The sequence below is a fragment of the Onychomys torridus genome, chromosome X (assembly GCF_903995425.1).
Source record: "Onychomys torridus chromosome X, mOncTor1.1, whole genome shotgun sequence".
Taxonomy (NCBI): Eukaryota; Metazoa; Chordata; class Mammalia; order Rodentia; family Cricetidae; genus Onychomys; species Onychomys torridus.
In genome coordinates, this window is record NC_050466.1 from 9,369,241 (window position 1) to 9,393,137 (window position 23,897).

Below are 23,897 nucleotides of genomic sequence, written 5' to 3' on the forward strand. Positions count from 1 at the left end.
ACATTGAACACATAATTACATAGTGCTAACAAAGTACCTAACAAAGGGAATCTTAGTTGTTCTAAGGATAGAAAAAAATCATTCCTTGGTGTAGCAAATGAAGCTCCTGTATAACAATTAAGAATGAACCCACAGCTATATAAACCACACTTAAGAGTAGATCCATGCCCAGCTATATAAACCACACTTAAGAGTAGACCCATGCCCAGCAGTAGATGACGAACACACACACACACACACACACACACACACACACACACACACACACACACACACAAAAATGTCTTTCTCTAAATTTTTGTCTTATATTGCTTTGTTTGGACATTTTCTTCTGTCTTACTAGTTTTTTTGCTTGGATATGATAGTCCAATTTTGTATTTTTGTGGCCTTGCGTGTGTGTGCTGTGCTTTTTTCTTCTAAATTCTGTTGTTTTATTTGCCTATTTCATTTCTAAAGAAAGAGAGAAAGAAGGTGAAGGATAGATAGTGTAAGTTATAGTATCTTATAGGAATGGCCCAAGAAGGCTTACAGGGAGGCAGGGAGAAGAGTGATATATTTTCTTCTGGGAATGACTCATAGGCTCAGATTTGGGAACAGAAAGGACAAATGTAGACTAGAAGTAGATGGCATCTCCTAGGAATGACCCACAAGAACAGGGAAGGCAGGATTAGTGGGCAATGTGACAAGATGTGTTATTCCATGAATGACTCCCGAGTTCTTAGGGAAAAAAAGGAAGAGTAGGTAAGGATATATGTTACAGGAGTGACTCCAGAGCTGGGTATATACACAGAACATTGAATGATACAGGAGCACATCTTTCAGGAATGGTTCATAAGAACAGATAGGTATAAGATGCTTTCAAGGTTTGGGTCAGGGGACAGGGGCTTCAGAGCCTGATAGGATTGTCATCTTTCTTCTGACATCAACTGTGGTGCAAGGGTCTAATAACTTGTGTTCCTATGTTCTGTGACATAGGACTAGTCATCATTAAACTGATGTTAACACAGTTCCTAGTAGTAGGAACACGCATGTGCTAGTTTATGTTAATATGATTCAGTTCTTGTTTTAGTAACACTTCAGGCTTTTTTTTGTTTTGTTTCTTAGACTAAATGCAGAGTTATAAATTATAAAAAACAATCTAATGGTTAAAATTCCCATTTGTATTTTATTTTCTGGAATACATTTTTTCATGGTTACTTGTTTTAAAAAGATTTTAAAAATCATTGCACTTTGGTCAGAAAAATAATAAATATATCTTATTAAAAAAGATGAAATGGAGATGGGGTAAGGATAATTTTCAGGAATCATTTACTAAAAAGAGTCTGGAAGATTGAAGGGTAGACCTTGTTTGGGGGTGGATATTTCCCAATAATGAGACAGGATCAGAGCTTCTATCCAGGGAAAGGGTTAGTGTGATATTGTGTTGTCTTTCAGGATTGACTCACAGGGGCATAGGGGATATGGAGGATATTTTGGGCAATGATAATAGTAACTTCCTAGCATGAAGCTTTCAGGAATAGTCTGTACAGAGAGATAATGATGGATATGCTTACTAGAGGTGATCTTCCTTGAGCAAACTACTGCTTGCACAAAGTAGGAAACATGGAAATTTGGGGAAACAAGATAGGGAAGTGAGGGAACTGGCAGAAAGATGGTATAGAGAAATGTTATTTTCTAAGAAAAAAACCAGGACCCCGAGGGCAGGGCAAGTAGAGAAAGGGATGTTTGGTATTTATCAGGGATGACCTACTTGAGATTGAAGGAAGAAAAATTTTTATGTCATCTAGCAGCCACCCTTAAGGGCTTGAGTAAGATAGGATAGGTTGGATGTTATTGGGTGGAATGGTATCTTCCAGGAATGAGCCACTAGGACAGCATGGAGAAGGTTGGGTGGCATCTTCCAGGAATGAGAATAGATGCAAAAATTGTGTATCATGATGGGATATATTCTGAGAATAATTCATAGGGGCAAAGGACAATTGGAGAGCAGATTGTGGATGACATAGTATATTCTAGGGATGTACTATTGAAACTAAGAGTGAGACTGATTGTGATGGATGATCTCTTCCAAGAATGACCTGTAGATACATAGGGAGGCAGGATGTATGAACATTTGGCGGGTGAATATTTTCTAGAAGAGACTACTGATAAGGATGATGGGAATACAGAGAAAGTAGCATAATTTTAGTAAATGGTATTTTCTAGGACTTGAGCCAATGAATTATGAGAAATTCAGTAAGGGTAGATGCTGGAATGGAATGATATATTATAGGAGTGACTGATACAAGGGGTGAAAGGGTGGGTGAATGGTTTTGGGATAATTGGTATCTTTCTACTGTGATTAACTGAATTGTAGGAAGGAATACAGGAAGGGTGAAAGTTGTGAGGAGGGATACAGTTTGTCAGCAAGATGCTAGCCAGGGTCATAGAGTACAAAGAAAGATGATCCTCATGGAAAAATGTGAAAATTTCTGGTAAAGAACCAGGATTAGGGAAGAGAAGGGAGCACTGCAGTAGTGTGGTAGGATGGTATTCCAGGAATGATCCACGGGAGTTGGAAGAAATCAGAAGTGTAGGTAGCTGGATAATGGCTCAGTGAATACAGTGCTTGCTCTGCAAATGTAAGAACCAGAGTTTTGATCCACATAGAAGCTGGGCAGGCATGGCAGCCTGCCTGCGATCTCTGTGCTCTAGAGGCAGAGACAAGGGATCCCTGGGGCAAGCTGGATAGCTAGACTAGCCAAATTGGCAAGCTCCAGGTTCAATTGAGAGATACTGTCTCAGTAAATGAATTGAAGAGAGATTCAGGAAGACACTTGGCTTCAACCTCTGCCACCTGCCCTGTGCTTAGAGATGAGTGAAAACATATATGCACACACACTACACACTTATATGCCAAAACAACAAACAGAATGCACCACAGTGATGAAGGGAAAATATGGGCGTATAAATGTGGTGGGAGAACATGTTCTAGGTGGCCCAAAAGGGTGAGATGTTATCTTCTAGATATGGGCCAGGGCTAGAGGTAAGCTTGATGTTAGATTAATGTGGGAATAGTAATATCTTCCAGGAATAAGCCATAGTAGCATTTGAGAGTCAGAAAAGACAGATAGGGTTAGATGCTAATTTCCAGGATAATTCATAGAGCCAAAGATGGAGAGATATAAAAATAGATATTAAGTGGGGACATGGTATTTCCTATGAAATGACCCAAGAAACACTATACCTTATAAGAATGATGACAAAAGCATGGAGAAACAGGATGGCTGGACTTTTTTCTGGAGCAGCATCATTTCAGGAATGGCATAGGATAGGTTAGGATAGGAGAGAGTAAAAAGTAGATATAAGTGGGATGTTAGGAATTTCTTACAGAAAGGAGAATGAGGAAGATGATGTTGAAGAATTATGTCTTCCAGGATTAACCAAGAGGAAGGGGAGAGGTTCAGACCTGTGAGTGATATAAGGCAATAGTATTTTCTAGAGAGAAAATATGGAGTGGCTTTTGGAAATGGCTTGAGAAGGGAAGGAAATTGACACATTTTAACAAGTGAATGGTCAGTATGCCTGGAACATAGAGCAAGTAGTATAATGAGTAATTGGAGTAATAGGTTGAACAGCCTATAATGTATCTATTATATTGTCTGCATGCAATGTTTCTCCATTTTAGACCATTGAAGAATTTTTTAATTTTGTGTTCTTAAACTTTTTTTTAGATTGGTTTAGTTTTGTTTTGCTTTTGTGAAATAAAGGTGCATTATATATGCTAGCATGGCCTCTAACTTGCTATCCTCTTTCCTCTGCCTACTACATGCTGAAATTACAGACCTTGTTACCATGCTCAGCTTGCCACCAAAATGTTTTTAAAGTCCTCATTGTGTTTAGCATGGCAGAGGGTATTAGAGGTGATATAGGATGATAACATGGAGTTCACCACTTTCTCTGTTCATGTAAGAGATTATACAGTAGCATGGACCAGAGTGGAAGCAAAAGAGATGGAAAAGTGAGGAAAACCTTTAAAATAGGTGAGAAGTATGCCTAATGATCAAGGATATTGAATCTTTAGATAGACCATATTTAGGGCTAACCATATTTCTTAGTAGCAGGAGAAAACTTTTTCTTTTTTCTTAGAAATTAACAAATGCTTTCCTATGAACATTGAGACCATGAAGTTTTTTGGTTTTGTTTAGTTTTGTTTTGTTTTCCAAAAAATAGAAACACTTTCTGTTCGTGTTATATTACATTTTATATATATATATATATATATATATATATATATATATATATATCCTCTGAGTTCTGTATGTATTTTTAATTATGTTATTATTGATTTGTGTGTGACTGGTATATACATTTCATAGTATGTATATGTCACATGTGTGGAGATTAGAGGATAACTTTCAAGTCTTGGTTCTCTCCTTCCTCCTGTATGCATTGACATGTGATTTCCACCCTTACTCTGGGAACAGAACTGCTCGAGATTTTGCTTCTCTTTTTGTGAACATCAATGTGACATCTGAGCCTCATGAGGTATCTGCCCTGTGGTTCTTGTGGTATGTGAAGCAGTGTGGTGGCACCACTCGGATATTCTCAGTCACCAATGGAGGCCAGGTATACCTTGTCTGTTCTAAAACTAATTTGCCCAGAACAATGCCTTGATAATTCCTTCATTGTTTATAATCACATATAGTAGTATAAAATGATCTAAAAATATATCTGAAAAAATTCTCATTTCCTTTTTTTATTCCTGAAAAGTTCATTGCTAAAGAGTGTTTCATTTTGAATGTTTCATTTTGAATTATATCTTAATAATTAAGTTCCTTTAAAATGTTGGAAAATGAAGATATTAATGTAGAAGCAGCTAAACTACTAAAAAGAAGTTAATTTCCAAAAAATGTGTCATGCTTATAAAATTAGTATACTTAAAATTATCTCTGATCTTTACATAGGCTTCTTTATCCCACCTGTTTCTCTTGGGCATTCTTTCTTGTTAACTACTGTAGAACAGAAATTACTCTGTTAATTCACACAAGTGTTTTGTGTCCACTCTTTTCATAGTAAAGTCTATATTTTGAATTTTAGAATTTAGCTGTTCCCTTGCAATTTTTTTGGCTTCCATACATTTCCATTACTAATGAGTGAAGCCACTTAATTCATTGACTAAATACATAATAAACTAACAGCAAGGCCAAAATCCTAAATCCCAATTGTTTAGATTCTGACATTCATTGCAAAACTATCCCTTATCCAAAGAGAATGACTTGTCTAGGAATGTTGTGCCCGAGTAGGATGAGGTTAATTAATTTGTTGCAGATAAATTCTAGTTTATGCTGTTACCTGAGACTCAGAATTTTGAATGCATTTGTTGAATTTAGACTTTGTCTCCAAAGTAAACTATTGTTCTTCTCAGGTGGTCTTCAGAAGTCTCCAAATTAATATAGGACATTTGCATTTTTAAAATGTGGACTTATGGACAGAAACTCAATGTTACTCATTTCAACTCATATTTTACCTTCTGAGGTGTCTCGACTCATGGGTTATCTGTATCCTTCATTTGTAAGGGACAGAATACTTCTAGACAAGCCCTATATGATCTTTTAGAAAGTAGAGTTTAGTTTTGAATCTCAAGCAACTATCACAATATTGTTAAAAAGACCTTAATATTTACCCTTTTATAATTCAACAAATTCTAAACACAGAAGAGAAGATAATGAACAGATAGAATTAGTCCATGATTTTTCTACTATACTAGATTTCAAAGCACCTATTTGGAAACAGACAAGATTCAGTGTTAAATAATTCCAATTTCTTCAGAAAGAATAAATGATAAATTTATATCTTAACCACTCTTTGATCATTTTTATAAAGACTTTGATGTCCTCACTAAACACCAGTTGCAAAAGTTACTGCATGACTACTCATAAGTGAGGTATAATTACCAGCTGTGACCTGTCCCTCAGTTTACTGACATGCATTTCTAATCACTCAAAAAATCTCCTACAGAAGCCTAAATATTCCCTATGTTGTAACCAAATATACTGTATTAAGAACTTATCCTTTTGGCTTGAACAATATTCATGCTGAGATTTGCAGGTGACAGAGGGCAAAGAATTTCTGATCCTTTAGTGCTGTTCAAGAGAAATACTTAGCAATGTTTAAAGGAATAAACAAGTTTCTTAGCTATCAATCTTCTGCCTTAACTATGAAACTTACAGTTAGTTTTAGAAGAAGATATTCAAAAGCTTAAATTCAGGTTCCTAGGCTCTGATTTGGCAATTTCTGATAGGGCATTGCTAACCCTAATAGCATGCTGAGCTTGTTCTTTTAGATTCATGTCATCTATTTTATAATACTTTCTATGTCCTTACCTGCTCAGGCAAGTAACTCCATGGGGAGTTAGAAAACACATACCCTAAGATAAGCATAGTTACCTTACCTTTCCAGATCTCCTTACATACACCATACTTATGCAAAGGCTTGCTATTTGCATTTGATCAGAGCAGCATTGGCATAGAAGAACATTTTTTTCTGATCTCTGATTTTATATAGTAGTGATGGCTTTTCCTTTCTAGAAGCTAGGTTGAGGATGATAATTGAGGTGCCTTGGCTTATTCTCTTGATCCTAATGATTCTTCCCACAATTGGCTATGCCAAGGATAGAGGTCTGGCATTTACCTTCTTGGAGATTCATCAATTAGTGGCAAATGGTCTACCATTCTCCTTTTATAACTTTCCTTTTCTGCTTACCTTCTCCAATAGGAACGGAAATTTGTAGGTGGAGCTGGCCAAGTAAGTGAAAAGATGATGGACCTCCTTGGGGATAAAGTGAAGCTGAGCTCTCCTGTTACTTATATTGACCAAACAGATGACAACATCATTGTAGAGACACTGAATCATGAACACTATGAGGTAACCCATTGTAGTCAAAGGAGTTTATAGTAAATAGGTTTTGTGCCTTTCGCAGCTTCTAATCATATCTAATCTAATCAGTCATATTAATTAACTCTAGCATATGTCTACCTGCTCTGATAAACACCATAACCAAAAGCATCTTGGGAAAGAAAGGGTTTATTTGGCTTACAGGTCTTGATCCCAATTCATCATTGAGGGAAGTCACTGCAGACATTCAAGCAGGAGCAGAGGCACGAATCATGCAGTGTGCTGCTAAATGGCTTATTCCCATGACTTGTTCAGTTTACTTTCTTATACTTACTGAGGACCACCTGCCCAAGGCTGATACTATCCACAGTGGGCTGGGCTGTCCCATATTAATCATTAATCAAGAAAATGCCCCACAGACAAGCCCAAAAGCCAGTCTGATGGAGGCGTTTCCTCAGTTGTGACTCCCTTTTCCAAGCTAATTCTAGTTTGTGTCAAGTTGACAAAACCAGCCCACCTACCTTGTTCTATTTTGTTGCTTCACAGTGGCTTGATTTGGTATTTTTAAAATGATGCTTTGTACCCTTTGCAAAGGCTTCAGCTCATGTTTCAGGTGATATTTTACATATTATATTTCAGTGTAAATATGTAATTAGTGCCATCCCACCGAATTTGACTACCAAGATCCATTTCAAACCAGAGCTTCCACCTGAGAGAAACCAGTTAATTCAGCGTCTTCCAATGGGGGCTGTCATCAAGTGCATGGTGTATTACAAGGAAGCCTTCTGGAAGAAAAAGGGTAGGTTGTTCTTATTTGTGTTTAAACTATTAAGTAAAGAAACCATATTTTAGGGATATTGAACATAATATGCTGAATAGAAAAAGACAAATATTTTTAAATTTGCAGAGAAATTGTAAATCTGTCTCTAAATTTCACAAAATGGCCTCAAGAGTAATTGTTGACAATGGGAGAAAAAGATGGGCATGCAATGGGAATATCAATTATGGGTCCAGCACTGTCAAGCTCCTGGCATTTATCTTGCTGCTTACTCTTCATGAGCAGAATGAGACCAAAGGGTCTTGTGGAAACAGTGCTGCTATGAAGCCAGCTATTCCGGATTTCACCAGCTTATTAGCATCAGTCTCCAAACATAAAATGATTATAAGGCTTTGTGATAAATACTTATCAGGGTATTGTGAATATTAATGAGGCTTTCCAGATATGGTTCCTGCTCATATTCAACAGAATTCTTTTCACAGCTTCTAGTGTTAATGGAAATGATTCCTTCCAGCACATCCCATCTCTTTCTCCATGTGTTCCCACATTCAGGGCTATTTTACCATTTTCCCCATCTTACCATTTTGCCATGCATTAGTCACAGCCCTTTATGGAAAAATGATAGAGGTGGGCCATTTTCCACATAAGGAATAGATGTCCTTGTATAGTCATATGTTTCTTTAAAATAAAAGGGTCGAGAGTTGGAGCAAAGACTAGTAGTTTAAGATTTTCCTTCTTCAGTATAAAATAGTTTATATACACTCTGTATATATGTATATCTCTAATGCTGGTTTCAGTTCCTTAATTAATTTTCTCCTGGTTAAGACTATTGTGGATGCATGATCATTGAAGATGAGGAAGCACCAATTTCAATCACTCTGGATGACACTAAACCTGATGGGTCACTGCCTGCCATCATGGGGTAAGTTAGAGCTGGGAGAAGTTTCTAATTTGTGTTGGTATAGGTGCTGGCAAAGGTTGTTGCTTTATAATTAAGCTCAAGTAATGATAAATAAAAACTATATCATGTTTCCATGTATTAGCATATCCATAGCATTGTTTTTGTGTGTAGCACAAGAATACTGGAAAACTACTAAACTTGACACCATTTTTAACTTGTATTCCCTTACCTATTCACCTATAAAAACTCACATGCTAAGGATAGAGTGGAAAAGGCAGAGACAGTATCATAGCCAACATTTCCTAGAGACAGAATGTCCACAGTCATTCTGGAAATAGAACAACTTTACCCTATAATACCTTCCAAATACAATGTCTCTGGACTTGATCTGCTTTCCAAACACTTGTTGAATATAAATATCAGTATCAATATAAGATGAGCCAGGTCACAAGTGGATGGCCTGCAGTTATCAGTCACCAGCAATGCTACCTTTATCTTCAGAAGTACATTGATAGTCCACTAGCTGGGGAACTAGTGCTCCAAAAAAGGAAGTGGGCCCTCAAAAAGGAAATGCTAAAGAGGGACACACCTTCCTAGTTGCCTGTCTTTGTCCTTGTAAAATATCCTATATGCATAAAAAGCCTTTTATTGTGCTGCATTATAACAAAAGAACACATGTTAATAACAGTCAAACGACTTTTAGAGACTAATGGTTTCTGCTTTTAGGAAATGCAGACCTTCCTGAAGAGAGCTAAGCTCAATGAACATAACATCATGCCATTTTAGGAAAGTTACAAAGAGAAAGGGGGCAGTCCTCTGTTCCAAGGAACCTAAGAAGCAGGCTCTGCCTGGATTACTGATAAAATGGTTTATAGCTACTTGTCTGACTATAATGTAAAAAATAGCACCAAATTTCTGAGGCAGGCATGAATGAACAATATAGTGACCATAAGAAAGCAACATATCCTCTTCATTTTTAGTTCCATTGAGCAAGACAGGATTCAGGTAGTTTAGCCAGCATGGCATTTATATAAGCCAACAAAAAGCAGATCAGGATGCAAGTTTCAGAAAGTGAATGATAGTTCAGTTATAGATGGAAGAACTTCTGATGTTCTTGCCTTATGCTCCATTGGGGTTGCTTTGGCTTTATAACAGGAACATATGTGTTGGGACCCTTCCAAGTATTGCTGAAATGATTTAGGAAATTCCTAGGAAAGATATATTTATTGGTTTTATTTTATTGATAAAAGATGTATATCTGTGAGTGAAAAAATGTTTCAGCACATATCTACTTTGTAGAATGTTCAAATCAGGTTTGATAGCATATACTTTACCTCATATGGTTATTTCTTTATGGTAAGAACATTGAAAATCTTGTTTAGTTTTTTAAAATATACAATAGATTGATATTAACTATGGCTACCCTACTGTGCAGTAGATCACCAGAATTTATTCCTCCAGTTTAACTGGTACTTTGTTTATGTGAGGCCAGACTTCATTTTTTCAAATATGAAGAATCACTGAAAACAATAGTGATGCAAGGGAGCTCTCTGCCTGCCTTCTGTTTACCTAAATGCAGGGCAGAGGTTTAAAAAGGTAGAGAGTTTTTCTATCCTCCCCTGTATCTCACTTAAGTTGGGAGATAAGTTCTCCTTTATTGGAAGCAGCACTTTATTAGCTTAGAGCCAGAGCTAGAGGAATCTGCAAGCTGACCTCCAAAAGTAGCTTCTGATGTATTTGCCTTCTCATGATTTCCCATCTTCATAAACCTAAAACTGCTTTCCTTTGTTTCTAAAATGTGGTGTTCTTCGTTATATAAGTAGTATAAGCCAGACTTACTACCTCTGGGATACTTTAACTGTGTGTCGTCCAAAGGACAAACACTGCAGAGGATAATAAACTTGCTCATTTTTCTTTTGTAAATCTCTTTTGTTGTTATTATTACAACAAAATAAGAAATATTTTGTCTTTCATTACTGTTGTTGACCAGTTACTCTTGTTATATTAGGGCAGTAGCCTCTACCCTCTCCTTTTTTGTGTGTAAAGTACCAGGTATTTATTCAACCTAGGGCCCTGGTACATGCTATGCAAAACTTTCCTGCTTCAGACTCCTGAGTAGCTGCAATTGCAGGACTGTACTGCCAGACCCAGCTCAATTGCTTATTTGCCCACCCGCCCTTCCTCCCTCCCTCCCTCCCTCCCTCCCTCCCTCGCTCCCTCCCTCCCTCTCTTCCGTCCTTCTTTCTTTCCTTCCTTCCTTCCTTCCTTCTTTCCTTCCTTCCTCCCTCCCTCCCTCCCTCCCTCCTTCCTTTCTTCCTTCTGCTTGCCCACCCACCTGCCTCTTGAGGTAGGTTCTCATATAGTCAAATTGGAGTCCAACTTGCTATATACTTGAGACTAGCCTTTAACTCCTGATCCTCTGGCCTCTACTTCCTAAATGCGGGAGTTACAGGCATGTGCCACCACATCCGACTTTGTACTTTGTTTTGATAATGAAAACCTTGTAGATATATCAACTCTACTTTGTTCTTTGTATTTGGCCCTGAGTCAAAAACAGAGGTGGTAATTAACCAGCACTGTGTTTGTAATAATCATCACCTTTTAGAAATTGTACTTTAGAACTATTAAATGTCTCCAATGCAACCCCAGCATGTTTGATTTCCACAGTAAATGGCCAAAGAAAATTGAACAATATTTGCCCATAGTTAAAGTGATTATTGTATTTCTAACTTGAGATTTGACAGAAATAAACAATACTGTCTTTGAGGTCAAAGCCATACAAAATCAGCTGACTAATAATTAAATTTTTCATCAGATCTTGGTAATTTTCTACAGGTCTAAACTTACTGATTATTGCATAAACCTAAAATATAACCAAAACCACTAATTTTGAGCCCAAACTAGGAGTGCTAACTCAAGCAGAATTATGATTATATCCCATAAAGTTGAATAGTTCAAGTGTTATTTTTAATTCATTCATTTTTAAATATTAAGACACAAGTGATGGATTTCATTGTAGCATTTTCATGCATACTTTGTTTTTGCAGATACTCCTCTTCCATTCTCCATCCCCATCCTCCAGTGCCCCTCTTGCTGGTCCCTTTATTCAAATAATATACAAATTTCTCTGAAATTCCATCCTGTAGTAACATACTTTGTATCTTTGCTTCTCAGAACATTCTCTAGTAACAATCCTAAAAGAGTTGCCAGTCAAATTGATGAACACTTTTATGGGAAATAAGGAGAAAAGGAAGTATCCTCTTTCAGCCTTGATCTATCTATTGGATCTCTCTAGAACAAAATAAATACAATTTTTAACCATTTTTAATGAAGAAATTGTTTCATCACACTTTAGTTGATTTAGATTGGTAGTGGGGACTGGATAATAAATCCAGAACTTTCTGCATGCTAATCAAGTGCTTTACCACTGAGCTATGTCTCTACTCTTCCCCTGGATTTTGTAAGATATCTGTTTCTATTAATAATGTAAGTAAGGATTTCATCTCACAATTAAATTCTTTAAAATGTATGTGCAGTTAGTATTATTGACATAATAAATAGAATCTATTTGACTAAAGGAGCCAGATAGATTATAGTTGAGTTTTACTGGGTTATTTTATTGGGAGGCTCTATTTAATCAGATCCCAAGGAAGCTGATTTAGACATAGATACATGGGTACAGGAGATTTATTGGGGTCAACTTTAGGGATTACTGCCTTTGTGGGAGGGAAGGAATCAGGACCAGCTAGAAAGAGAGTTGAATGTCAATGTTGTCCAAACCAAGATCTCAGCCATCCCATGGAAATCTGGAAGCTGGAATGACCTTTCACAGTTATCCCAAACTTAAGACAAGAGAATGGGCCAACTTAATTATTGGGTGTCAATTGCCTTTTAGGGGGGGCAGGATATTGACCCAGGGAGTTATCTGCTAGTGAGTATAATTGCTGGGGAAGGATTTATCTGTGAGCTAAGGGCACCAATTACTAGTTCTGAAGAGCATTTGTGCAGGGAGTGAGGGGTGTGCCATGGCATTTATGGTAGGCATGTGTTAATAATTGTCCAGCTTTTATTGAGTGTCATTATCAGGATAATTATCTAATACAATCTTAATATGTCCAATGCCTAATTCCCTATATCAAATATGGTGTTAAATTTTAGAAGTAAAATATTGAGCAAGAGGTTACCTTTTCCTTGGGAGCTCACAGCCTAGCAGAGTTTTAGATACAGAGGGAGCCTAAATACAGGATGACATTTACTCTAGGAGAAGGGGAAGGTTGGGAGAGTTCATTAATGCTGAGTAGGTAATGGTGTGCATTTATTGTGACTATAACCATTCAAATGTGGCTTCCTTCTCCAGCTTCATTCTTGCTCGGAAAGCTGATCGACTTGCTAAGCTAAATAAAGAAATAAGGTAATAATTTATAGCTGATAAATTAATAGGAGTTGCCTTTACATTCTGTTTGTTGTACTAATAATAGTAGAACAGCAGCAAGAAAAGCACAATATTTTACAAATATTCTCAACCTCAACAAACCAACTTTTTTTTCCATTTTTTTTTTGAGACAGGGTTTCTCTGTGTAGTTTTAGTAGTGCCTGTCCTGGATCTCACTCTGGCCTCTCCAGGCTGGCCTCGAACTCACAGAGATCTGCCTGGCTCTGCCTCCTGAGTGCTGGGATTAAAGGCATGCGCCACCACCACCCAGCACAAACCAACTTTTAAATACTTTGCTATGTTCTCCTTGGTCAAGTCAATGTCTGTGTGGATGTATTAATTTAGTTTTACACATTTGTGTTCATTTTATGTGGTTAAGAGGTAGGGTTTTCTTGTGGGATAATTGGAGGTAATGAGAATACTTAGGCTATATAGAGCACTCATGGCTTAACCACTTTTCTTAAGAGCATCACCCCTCACTTCTGAATACTGTCACCTTGGTGATAAAGCTCTAACTAGGAAAAAAAACTTAACATGATGTGTGTGCGTGTGTGTGTGTGTCGACTCATGCATGCCATAACATGAAATGTGTTCCAGGGATTGAACACAAGTCATCAGGATTACATAGCAAGCTTGTGTACCCACTGAACCATCCTACTAACCCTAACATGGGAATTTTGGAGGCTCACATTCATTCAAATCATAGTCGTTGACATGTGACAAAGTCAAGAGTAGCAGATAACACATCCGTATTTTTTTCATTACACCACACTAAGCTTGACATTTTCTTTTGGATTTCCTGCCTTTCCTTTCTATTAATAATAAAATAAATACCAGACTGGAGGTAGACATTTGGTTATGATTCCACATACTGGCGGAACTGTAAAGTTCTTGTAGGACAAAACCTTTACTGAATATGTCAGTGATGACAGCAGTGGTTTTCAAAACTGTGTCCAACTTTCCAATTGGAAAGTGGAAAGTCTAATTTCTTGAGACTTATAGAATATGATTCCATAGGTCTGAAGTAGAGACTGAGAATTTGTGTTTTTTAACTACCTGCTCAAGTGATTATGATGAGGAGACAGATTTATAAGCCAGTGGACAGACACAACTACATGGTGACCTCGTTTGCCTGCAATTTAAAATATATTCTATTAATTTTTAAGCCAAACTAATCTAAATGCATTACTCTGAGTGGAGAATGTAGCTCAGTGGTAAAACACATGTTTTTTGTGTGTGAAGTCCATCGTTCCATCCCTGTCACACACACATAAAAACTTTTTTGGTATAACATCATTGTCTTCCATATATCTTCTCAAAAGTTTTAATTTTAATGAGGGAAAGGAATGGGAAAGATAATTCTCTGTTGTGTTTGTGCAAACTTGTCTTTGGCTCATTTAATAATATACAGTAAATGATATTGTATTATGTTTTTATTATTTATGATTAAAAGTTAATTACATTGAAAGTTGATTTTTAAATTTAGCTCTACTTTAGTAAAGATTTTATTATAGTCAAGAAAATAAGTTAAATACATCAAGCTTTTAGAATACTGATTGGCAATATTCTTATTTGACTTAGCATATTTTTAATTGACTCAGAATGTCTGAATCCCTGCCTATAATCTCTCATAAAGTGAGACTCTGCTATCTCTTTGTGGCATAGAAAAAAGGATCCCATACTGGACTGAGCATAGAATTTGACTCAACACATATTGAGCATCTACTATGGGCAGAATGCTCACAATAGTAAAGGTTTACCTTCCCATTACTTAGCTGAATGGCAGTAAAGGAATCTGCAGCTCACTGAGCTTCAGTTTCATCTCTTGAATGGAGAATTTAGATTAGACAGAGAAAGCAAGTAAACAGTAGTCTTAAGACTTCTTCCTGTATGTTAGGGGTTTAATCAAGCATTTTCTAACTGTCCTAGAATTGACATATCCACTTTACATTATGGGACATCATTCATGAATGACATTTGTCTCCTTTAAAATTTTGCATAGAAACAGTATAGCAATAAGTAGCATTTAAAATTCCACCTCCTCTTCTAAACTTAACCGTCAGTACTTATATGATAGAAGTTCTAAGAGTTGTATCAGTGGTACAAAAATGATATCAAGAGCAATAAGCTTACATTTTGTTCCACACTATTTAGAAAAATTGGGGTTGTATTTTAAAAATATTTTCTAATGCAATTGGCAATGTAAACTTCAATATTTTTACATTTGTTTTCTTTATTACTAGTAAGCTTGACTTTTGCATGTATGTGTGCACTCACATATACATATTCTTAACCATTCCTCTCATCTGGTCTTAATGTTTGTTTTATGGATTTGAATTACATCTTTTGATTCATTTTCATAAAAATTATTTTCTGATTGTTCATTAGCCTTTAACAAATATTTCAGAGACATTTTCACATGTTTAAACTATATAAAAACTGAAAAGAGTAAATGTGAATACTATATGTTCAATACTTAAGATAGAGCCATTAATTTATAATGTAAGGTGGGTAAATTTAGTTAATTATGTTTTTTAAAAAAATCACCAGGAATAGTTGTGAGTTTAAATTTTATCTTCTTTTAAGAAGAAATTAATCAGGCATGGTAGAATGTACCTATAATTCCAGGTCTCAGGAGGCTGAGGCAAGGGGATCACAGCAAGTTTGAAACCACCCTCATCTATATAGCAAGTTGCAGGCTATACATAGTGAGACCTTGTCTTTTAAAAAAAGGAAAATTCTGTTGATTCCTCAAATTACTGTGTTGAGGCATATGAAGTTAATCAGCATACAGAAATCCACTGAGGCATATAAGTTAAGTTCAGGGATTAATTGACTATTTGTTTATAGTTGACTATTTGTTTATAGTTACAGAAGGCTATGAAGTTTCATTTTCCTTCAAGGGAGTCATTATCAAGTACCCTAGAACTTAATGCATCAATTACATGCCCATCAGTTATTACTTATTTAACATGTCTTTGCTCTTCTCTATAGGAAGATGAAAATCTGTGAGCTCTATGCCAAAGTTCTGGGATCTGAAGAAGCTTTACATGTAAGAACCCCCAATCTCTAACAGGCTTTGCTCTGTTGGTTCAAAGTGGTAAATTAAAGCAAGTTCTGGTTTCTTGTAAGTCTTAAGCAGAGAATAGAAATGGGTGTGTTTAATTTAGAGAACTAATTCCAGCAATCCAAAGGCATTAAAAACTAGTGTCACGTATACGGAACTTGTGATATAGCATTACTTTGAGCTTTTTAAATGTTCACTGCATAATAAGCATGCAATTGTAGTAAGAGGCTTGGACCCATAATCATTATGTTGTGGATTATTGAGATTGGTCTGCAGAACAGAGATCCTGAGCTTCTATCATTGTCAAGTGCTTGGTGTAAAACAAAACCCCAGATCTGTCATCATGTGTTGCTGAGGGCACTGTGATATATATTTGACACACCAGTCTTAATGTTTGCCCAGGTCAAAGATGTACTAATTCATTTCTCCACATAGCGACTCAATTCATACCTCATTTGGCACTCCTAGGGTTTTTTATACTGCTTCTGAAAGCAATGAGAAGGAAATGGTTTCTGAAGAGTCCACCAATAGCTGAAGACTTTTTCTGTGGATTATTGTTTAAACTGTGCATATAATAAACATTTATAATGTGACAGGGAAGTCATGGAAGGCTCTTTCATATTCCCCAAGGAGCACTTTCATCTTAATTGCTTTTTATCATGTACTTTTCCAGCTTAGGGAAGGGATTCTGAAAAAATGCTTTGTGCTCGTTTTCTACTTGCTCCCTGCTAGCCTGCCATTGTTAGTGAGACCTGGGTGGATTGGAAAGAAAAGTCCACTGTCTTAGACACTCCAGAGTTAGAAGACTTTTCCAAAAACTGATTGTTAGTAGTGTTTCCTGAAGACTTGGCTCTAATCTTTAGAATCAGCCTGAATGAGAGTGTCCTCACTACCAAGTATTAGGCTATATCTTGACCCCCTTAGGCAAGAGGTTAAGAAAATCAGTGTCTTTATTTTACAATGTACTCTTTTTTTTCTTGCAATGCTGAAAATTAAACTTGGGGTCTTGTGTGTGCTAGGAAAGTACTCTGCCATTCAGCTTCATCCCCAGACTGATTTCTTTTCCTCTCCCTCCCCTCCTACTTCTCTCCCCTTTCCCTTTCTTTCTAGTTTTCTTATTCATTTTCATTGTGCTGGGGCTCAAACTCGGGACCTTGCACATGCATACCACAGAGTTCCATCCCTACTTTATGTAGTTAGAGTATTCCTGCCTGGCCCACAGTCAGGACAAATCTCTCTTACCCTCCAGTCCCACAGTTACTCAGACCCAACCAAGTAAACACACAGAAACTTACATTGTTTAGAAACTGTATGGCTGTGGCAGGCTTCTTGTTATCTACTTCTTTTATCTTAAATTAACCCATTTCTGTTAGTCTATACTTTGCCACATGGCTCGTGGCTTACCAGTGTCTTTACATGTTGTTTCTCATGGCGGCGGCTGGTGGTGTCTCTCTCCAGCCTTTTACTTCCCAGAATTTTCTTCTCTCTTGTCCCGCCTATACTTTCTGCCTGGCCACTGGCCAATCAGAACTTTATTTATACAGAGCAATATCCACAGCACTTCTCCTTTTCTTTTTTTTTTAAGGAAGGTTTTAACTTTTACATAGTACAATTACATATAACAAAACAATTATCAAGCAAGAATTACTGTTATAATATTAAAGAAGATATCCTATCTATCTTATATTTGTGAGTCTAAGGTTTTATATCTAACTTATTTTTTATCATAATTGAGGAAATTATAACTATCTAGTCTTCAACCACATCAAAGACCTCAGAAGGATATAATATTACCTGAGAACCGGGAGAAGGATGCAAGCATTTTTTGGGAGTCTTGCAAGAGTAGACAGAGACAGCTGGCAGCCTGGACAGTCACCTAATGTTCCTTTGTAAAGTTGGGGCGTTTGTCTTCAGCCCACAGGGCTAGAGTCTCTCGGTCACTTCTCTCAGTGTCCTGTAGAATGTCTGGCAGTTTCCTCTGTGAAGCAGGAACCTGAAGGACCATTTTGTCAAGCAAAGTTTAGTGGTCACCTTTCTATGGGTCCTGCATGTCCAGTCGATCAAGCAGTCCAGGCAAGAACAGTTTCTTGCCCAAATGGCTATTTTTGCCAAGGTGAAGATAAGATATGAAGTGTCTTCAATGCCCATCATTGTCTCTGAAGTAAATCGGTGTTGCCAGGAGCAGACATGTCTCACTGTCCAGAAAGTCTAAATTTTAAAAATATTTTAAATGCCATATTCTGAAGGTCTTTGAAGTATTTGAAGATTACCTGTCTATCTGAAATATTGCTGTGTATACCTAGAAGACTTAACTAACATGGCTACAAGTATGATTATCCTAGATGACTAATTATTAATCTATTTTTAATTATCCATTACAATTTAAAATGAGCTGTACAAACATAATACCTTAAACAAGAGTAGAAATATACACAGAGTATAACAAAATTAACTTTAAGTTTGTATCAAGACTAAAATCTATACCAATGTAAAACATTTTAAATGAGTTGTTGCTCTTTAGAAGTAAGTTCATTAATCTACCCTTTCATCCTATTATATCTGTATCAACTTTATGTTTTAAATATAAACTTTTGTTAATGTAAAATATGTAAGAGACTTCACTGTTAATAGGTAACAGTTCCACTTTTATTTTCTTTTGTAATTTTCTCCCCATTGAACTACAGCCAGTCCATTACGAAGAGAAGAACTGGTGTGAGGAGCAGTACTCTGGGGGCTGCTACACAGCCTACTTCCCTCCTGGCATCATGACCCAGTATGGAAGGTACTACCCAATCACTGCACCAACTCATACAGGCTGGCACACATTTAAACAAGCTGTGTTTAATAAGAATTGTAGTACTAAGCAATATTCTTATTTGTAAATCCCAGATAAATAGCTTATAACTTGGTGGATGCCCCCAGAGAAATGGATGTTAGCACATAGAGCTGTAGCAGAGTACTATGCAGGATTGCAGATGTCAGCAGCACTTAAGAGATAAAGACAACTATCTTTTGGGAAGCCTTTGGAGCTTTCCTCAACATTTATTTTCACAGGGCTACCCACTCACAGGACAATGGATATATTTGTCCAACATGTCTGTCTTGTCAACAGAGGAACATCAGATATTCTTCAGAGGGAAGAGTTCTTGGTGTATACAGCTGAGTTGGGAGGAGATGAGATCTTCATGGCCTGGGAGTCTACCTTTACTTAGAAACACCGTGATTCATGTACATTGTTATTTCTTTGCCTTATAGGCATAGGATTTAGAATCACTTGCTCAGTTTCAAGAGATACTACATAGGAGAACTGTAACCCACATGTTCACACAGACTGGCTGGCTGAAAATAGGTCATTATTACCTTTAGTGAAGAATAAACCTACAGTCTGCTTCTCCCAGGCTTGATAGTTTAGAACCTTGTGCACGGGTACAGGGAACAAAGATAGCCTTTTACTTTGGGCTGAGACTCATGTGTATTTTCTCTTTGTTTGGTTTCCCTTCCTTTTGTGGACTAGATGAAGGCAGTAAGTGATTGGCTCATTTCCCCTCAGCACCTTCCTATTTAACTCTGTGTGACCTCTTTATTTCCTTAAAGGGTGATTCGCCAGCCAGTAGGCAGGATTTACTTTGCAGGCACAGAGACAGCAACACAGTGGAGTGGCTACATGGAAGGAGCAGTCCAAGCTGGAGAACGAGCAGCTAGAGAGGTAAGGGAGGAATTGAAGGTGCACTCCTTTTTCAGTAATTGCATCTTGCGAAGCAGTATTGCAAATTGAATTGAAGGCATGCATGAGAGGTATGGACTATCAGTGAGCCTAGCCCTGTGGCAGCATTTTTGTCATCTGCTCTTTCTGGTTCTTTGTTTTATGTTTATATGGATACACAACAAGAAACTAGATACTTGGGCTGTTTTATTGACAGAGTTGTTCATATTTGTAGGATACATAGTGATATTTTGATGCATATGAATAATGTACAATGATCAAATCAAAATAATTAGCATCTGCTTCATATCAAACATGTATCATTTCTTTGAAACATTCAAAATCCTTTTCCCTAGCTCTTTGGAACTATATAGTAAATTGTGATTATCTTTGGTGACTCTATATTGTTATAGAATGTTAGAATTTATTCTTCCCATTTGAATTATATTTTGGTACCTGTTACCCACTCTCAGTAGCCTTACTCCCTGTTGCTTTTCTCTGCTTCTAGTGGCCTCTGTTCTTTTTTCTACACCTATAGGATCCACTTATTTGGCTTCTGCATGTAATGGATAGCATGTACTATTTGTATTTTTAGGCATGGCAGATTTCATTTAAGGTTGTGTTGTCCTCTAAGCTCATCCATGTTGTCACATTGACAACATTTCATTCTTATTTAAAGCTGAATAATGTTCCATTGTATGTGAATAACAATTTTGTTTATTCATTCATCTGTTTCTTGACACTGATAGTCTATGTACACATTTCTTTGACATCCACCTGTGGGTTTATCAATGTTTAATATGACTTTGAATCGGTCAGAAGTATATAATGTCACATGATAATGCATAATCACCTTTCTTTCAGGTCTTGAATGCTCTAGGAAAGGTTGCCAAGAAAGACATATGGGTTCAAGAGCCTGACTCCAAGGTAAGTTTGCCTATTCCATCTCTATAGACAAAGTACAGCACGTAAAAAAATTGCATTTTTCTTCTTTCAGCCTTTGCTTTTATTATAGATGCAACTGTCTTGGGAATAGAAATGCACATTATTACAGATAGGCTTTGTTTCTTCTAGCTGTGCAAGAATTTCTGTTAATGATCTGTGTTTATTCATCTAGGATGTTCCAGCATTTGGAATTACCCACACCTTCTTGGAGAGAAACCTGCCTTCCGTGCCTGGTATACTAAAGATCACTGGTTTTTCCACCTCTGTGGCTCTTCTCTGTTTTGTATTGTACAAGTTTAAACTGCTGCCACAGTCCTGAACTTTTTCACCCTTGGACCTCCTGCTTGATCATCCTTAGCACCATCACCATTAAAAGAAAAATGTGGATGAATTACAGCCCGTGTCATTGGGCCATTTAAGTGCACTTGATTTAACCCTCCTCAGTTTAAATTTAGTCTTTGTAAAGTGACAATCCAAAGAATCACCTATCTAATTATAGTAAGACCAAGTTTCATCCTGTTTGTTAGACTAATTCATGTTGGTTGATAAAATGTAATCCTATGAATGTTTAATTTTAAAAAGGTGAAGTACTTGTAAGGAATAATTTCTGGGTTATTTTTCTTGCCTTTAATGCAAAATAGTTGATGGTTTCAGAAATAAAACACTTGACTTACTGTAACTTTTGCATAGCTACTCAGATGTGCAGAGTAAAATGGTGGCTGAAATGTTCCTTAGGTGTCCTCACTGAGTAGTTCCATGTGAGACAAACTATACTAGGCACTTCCTTTTCTGGTCTGTATCTAAACACGAATTAGCCCTTGTCAGTAACATTCTGTGCTGATTTAAGAAAGTAGCATTTTTTCCTGTGGTCCTTGGCTGTCTGATCATAGAATTAGATCTCTGAGCCTACCTGTGTCTTCAATATGGTTAAATATTAGCATGCCATTTTCTCTCAAGTTCCAAAGGACACATGAAATTTTCTCTATTGTTATTTATTGAGAAAGTCAAATGCAGAAATGAAATTAGGGCTCAATCTGATAACATTACTTGTTTTAATTATTAGGTTTTATAACAGACATTAAACTGAATGGTTTTATATATCCAGACTGAGTTCTCGATCTTACAAGTATTATGGGCCTGGAATGGTGCCTATCTCTTCTCTTTCCCATTTGAAAAACTGTCAATTTAAAAAAAAATCTTTTCAAAGGTTTCAACCACAAAGCACTTCCTTTTTTAAAAAAATTTATTTTTTATTTAAGAAGAATTAAAATATTGCCAGCACATGCCAGCCAACCCAAGTTTACTGCACTAGCTTTATGCTAAATGCAAACTTAAGTCTCTGGATGCTGATGTGAGGGCTTGAGATCTTTAAAGTTTTGTCCATTCTAAGAGCAGAGATCTAGATTTTCTGTCCTGTTTTATCTTACAATTCAAAAGCATCTTAACAAACTTAAAATGTTCAGTGATATCTTAGATATTCTCCAGTATAGAAGAAGTTGCCTGGATTCATATCGAACTGCAGTGAAAATTCTCATCACTAATCTGTTAGAGTTGTATGTATTAACTTACTGATTAACTCAGTCCTGACACACCTTGAGAAAATGATTTAAACAGCTGAACTGGCAAGGGTTCTAACAGTATTCAGATTATTAGCATTGAACTATTGAATGTTGAAAATCTGAGTTTGCAGTTTACCCTCTTCTGCCTCTTAAAAATCCAATTAATCCATCCTAATGATATCCATCCTATTAAGCTATAGCTTGGGTATTAAAATGATTTCTAGTATATATGTGCTTAGACATGTAAATGGGAGTTGAAAAACACCCTACGTGAGGTTGTCTACCACAAAGATAACATAGGTCTTTTCTCTGAAACAGAAGGGAAAAAGTCATTTTAAAAGGTTGATAATCCCCTTCACAGTTCTGCAGCCAGTTGGCCTTTCTCCATAGTTAGGATGAGAATTAGATTTAAGAAGTACACCTTTTTGTCACAGCTGTTAAATATGGTCTCGTGTTATGATGAAAAAATTAAACTTTACTGAAGGACTATGAACTATATTTTGTTTGATGGTTGTGAATTGGTGCCTAATGTTTCATGTCCAAAGTTGGCCCCAGTGCAACATGTGGGTGTATGTATTTGTAGATGATTTGCCACTGAAGTAAGATTCTGTCTGTATGGTACTGGGTTTTGTTGTTGTCAATAAACTGTGATGCCAACCTTCCTTCAGATAGACTTCTCTGTTTGGCTGATAGTTCTATCAGAAGGTTCAAAATGGTTTCTCATAGACAGAAGTCTATAGAGGATGAACTTCTAAAAAGCATTTGATATTGAGACTCCAAATTCTCATCACTGGGTTTCATCTTCAAGTTATGAAGGTTGCCCAGGAATAGGTCAAATGCTATTATACTATAGTTTGTCTGGCTGGGCCACAATTGTGGACTCTACAACAAGTTGTGGATTCTTTCCTAATTAGCTTATGATGCCTTGAACAGATCACTTGGGTCCTCTGCCTCGGTTTCCCCATCTGTGGAAAGATGATCTTGTGCTAGATATCTTCTTGGGATTCTCTTTCATCACAGCATTATGCGATTCATGCATTCCATTTCTAGTACTATTTCTCTTATCACTTTTTGGGTTTTCTAGGAACAGACTGAGATGCTGAGGAAGGCAGGATTGTGCAGGTGAAGAGTCAGCCTGCAGTGCAATTGCAACTGAGGACTCAGGACATTCTGTGGGGAAGCTGGGAAGGTTGTTGAGCTGCCTCCATCAAGGCAAGATCTAGGCTCTTTGTCCTTCTATCAGCTACTCTCTGGAAGGGAGTGTGTCCACAGAAGAGGCAGGTCCAGGAACAATTCTGAATGAGAAACTGCAACTGTGATTTTCAGGCCTTATAAGAAACTGGGATCAGACTATTCTGGCAGCTGGGGGATCCAGGACGCAGGACAGTGTCTAGTTCTGCACAACATAGAAAATGGCCTTGTCTTATATAAGCTATTGTGGACTTGAACTTTGGTTGTATAGAGTGGTACTCTCTGTCTGAACTTATCCCTATTAAAGAAAAGGTTTTATTTCTACATTATTTTTTATAAAGGAAAAAGAAAAGTTTGAAAGGAATCCTGAAAATGAGTTAAAGGAGAACCCTACCTACACATTACTAACAAAGATCAAAGGGATACATATATGCTTACAAATAGT

The 23,897-nt window shown here is 36.9% G+C and overlaps 1 protein-coding gene across 1 annotated transcript in view; it reads left to right on the plus strand.

Annotated features, from left to right (window-relative positions):
- Positions 1-21,903, plus strand: part of LOC118574251 (amine oxidase [flavin-containing] A) — a 68,035-nt gene extending 46,132 nt beyond the window's left edge. The window contains exons 6-15 of the mRNA XM_036175059.1: positions 4,467-4,608; positions 6,757-6,906; positions 7,516-7,675; positions 8,480-8,576; positions 12,913-12,966; positions 15,982-16,039; positions 18,739-18,836; positions 19,649-19,760; positions 20,622-20,684; positions 20,875-21,903. Coding sequence (XP_036030952.1) covers positions 4,467-4,608; positions 6,757-6,906; positions 7,516-7,675; positions 8,480-8,576; positions 12,913-12,966; positions 15,982-16,039; positions 18,739-18,836; positions 19,649-19,760; positions 20,622-20,684; positions 20,875-21,021 — 1,081 coding nt within the window. The 3' untranslated portion in view covers positions 21,022-21,903. The remainder of the gene's footprint in view (positions 1-4,466; positions 4,609-6,756; positions 6,907-7,515; positions 7,676-8,479; positions 8,577-12,912; positions 12,967-15,981; positions 16,040-18,738; positions 18,837-19,648; positions 19,761-20,621; positions 20,685-20,874) is intronic.
- Positions 21,904-23,897: the final 1,994 nt, after the last annotated feature.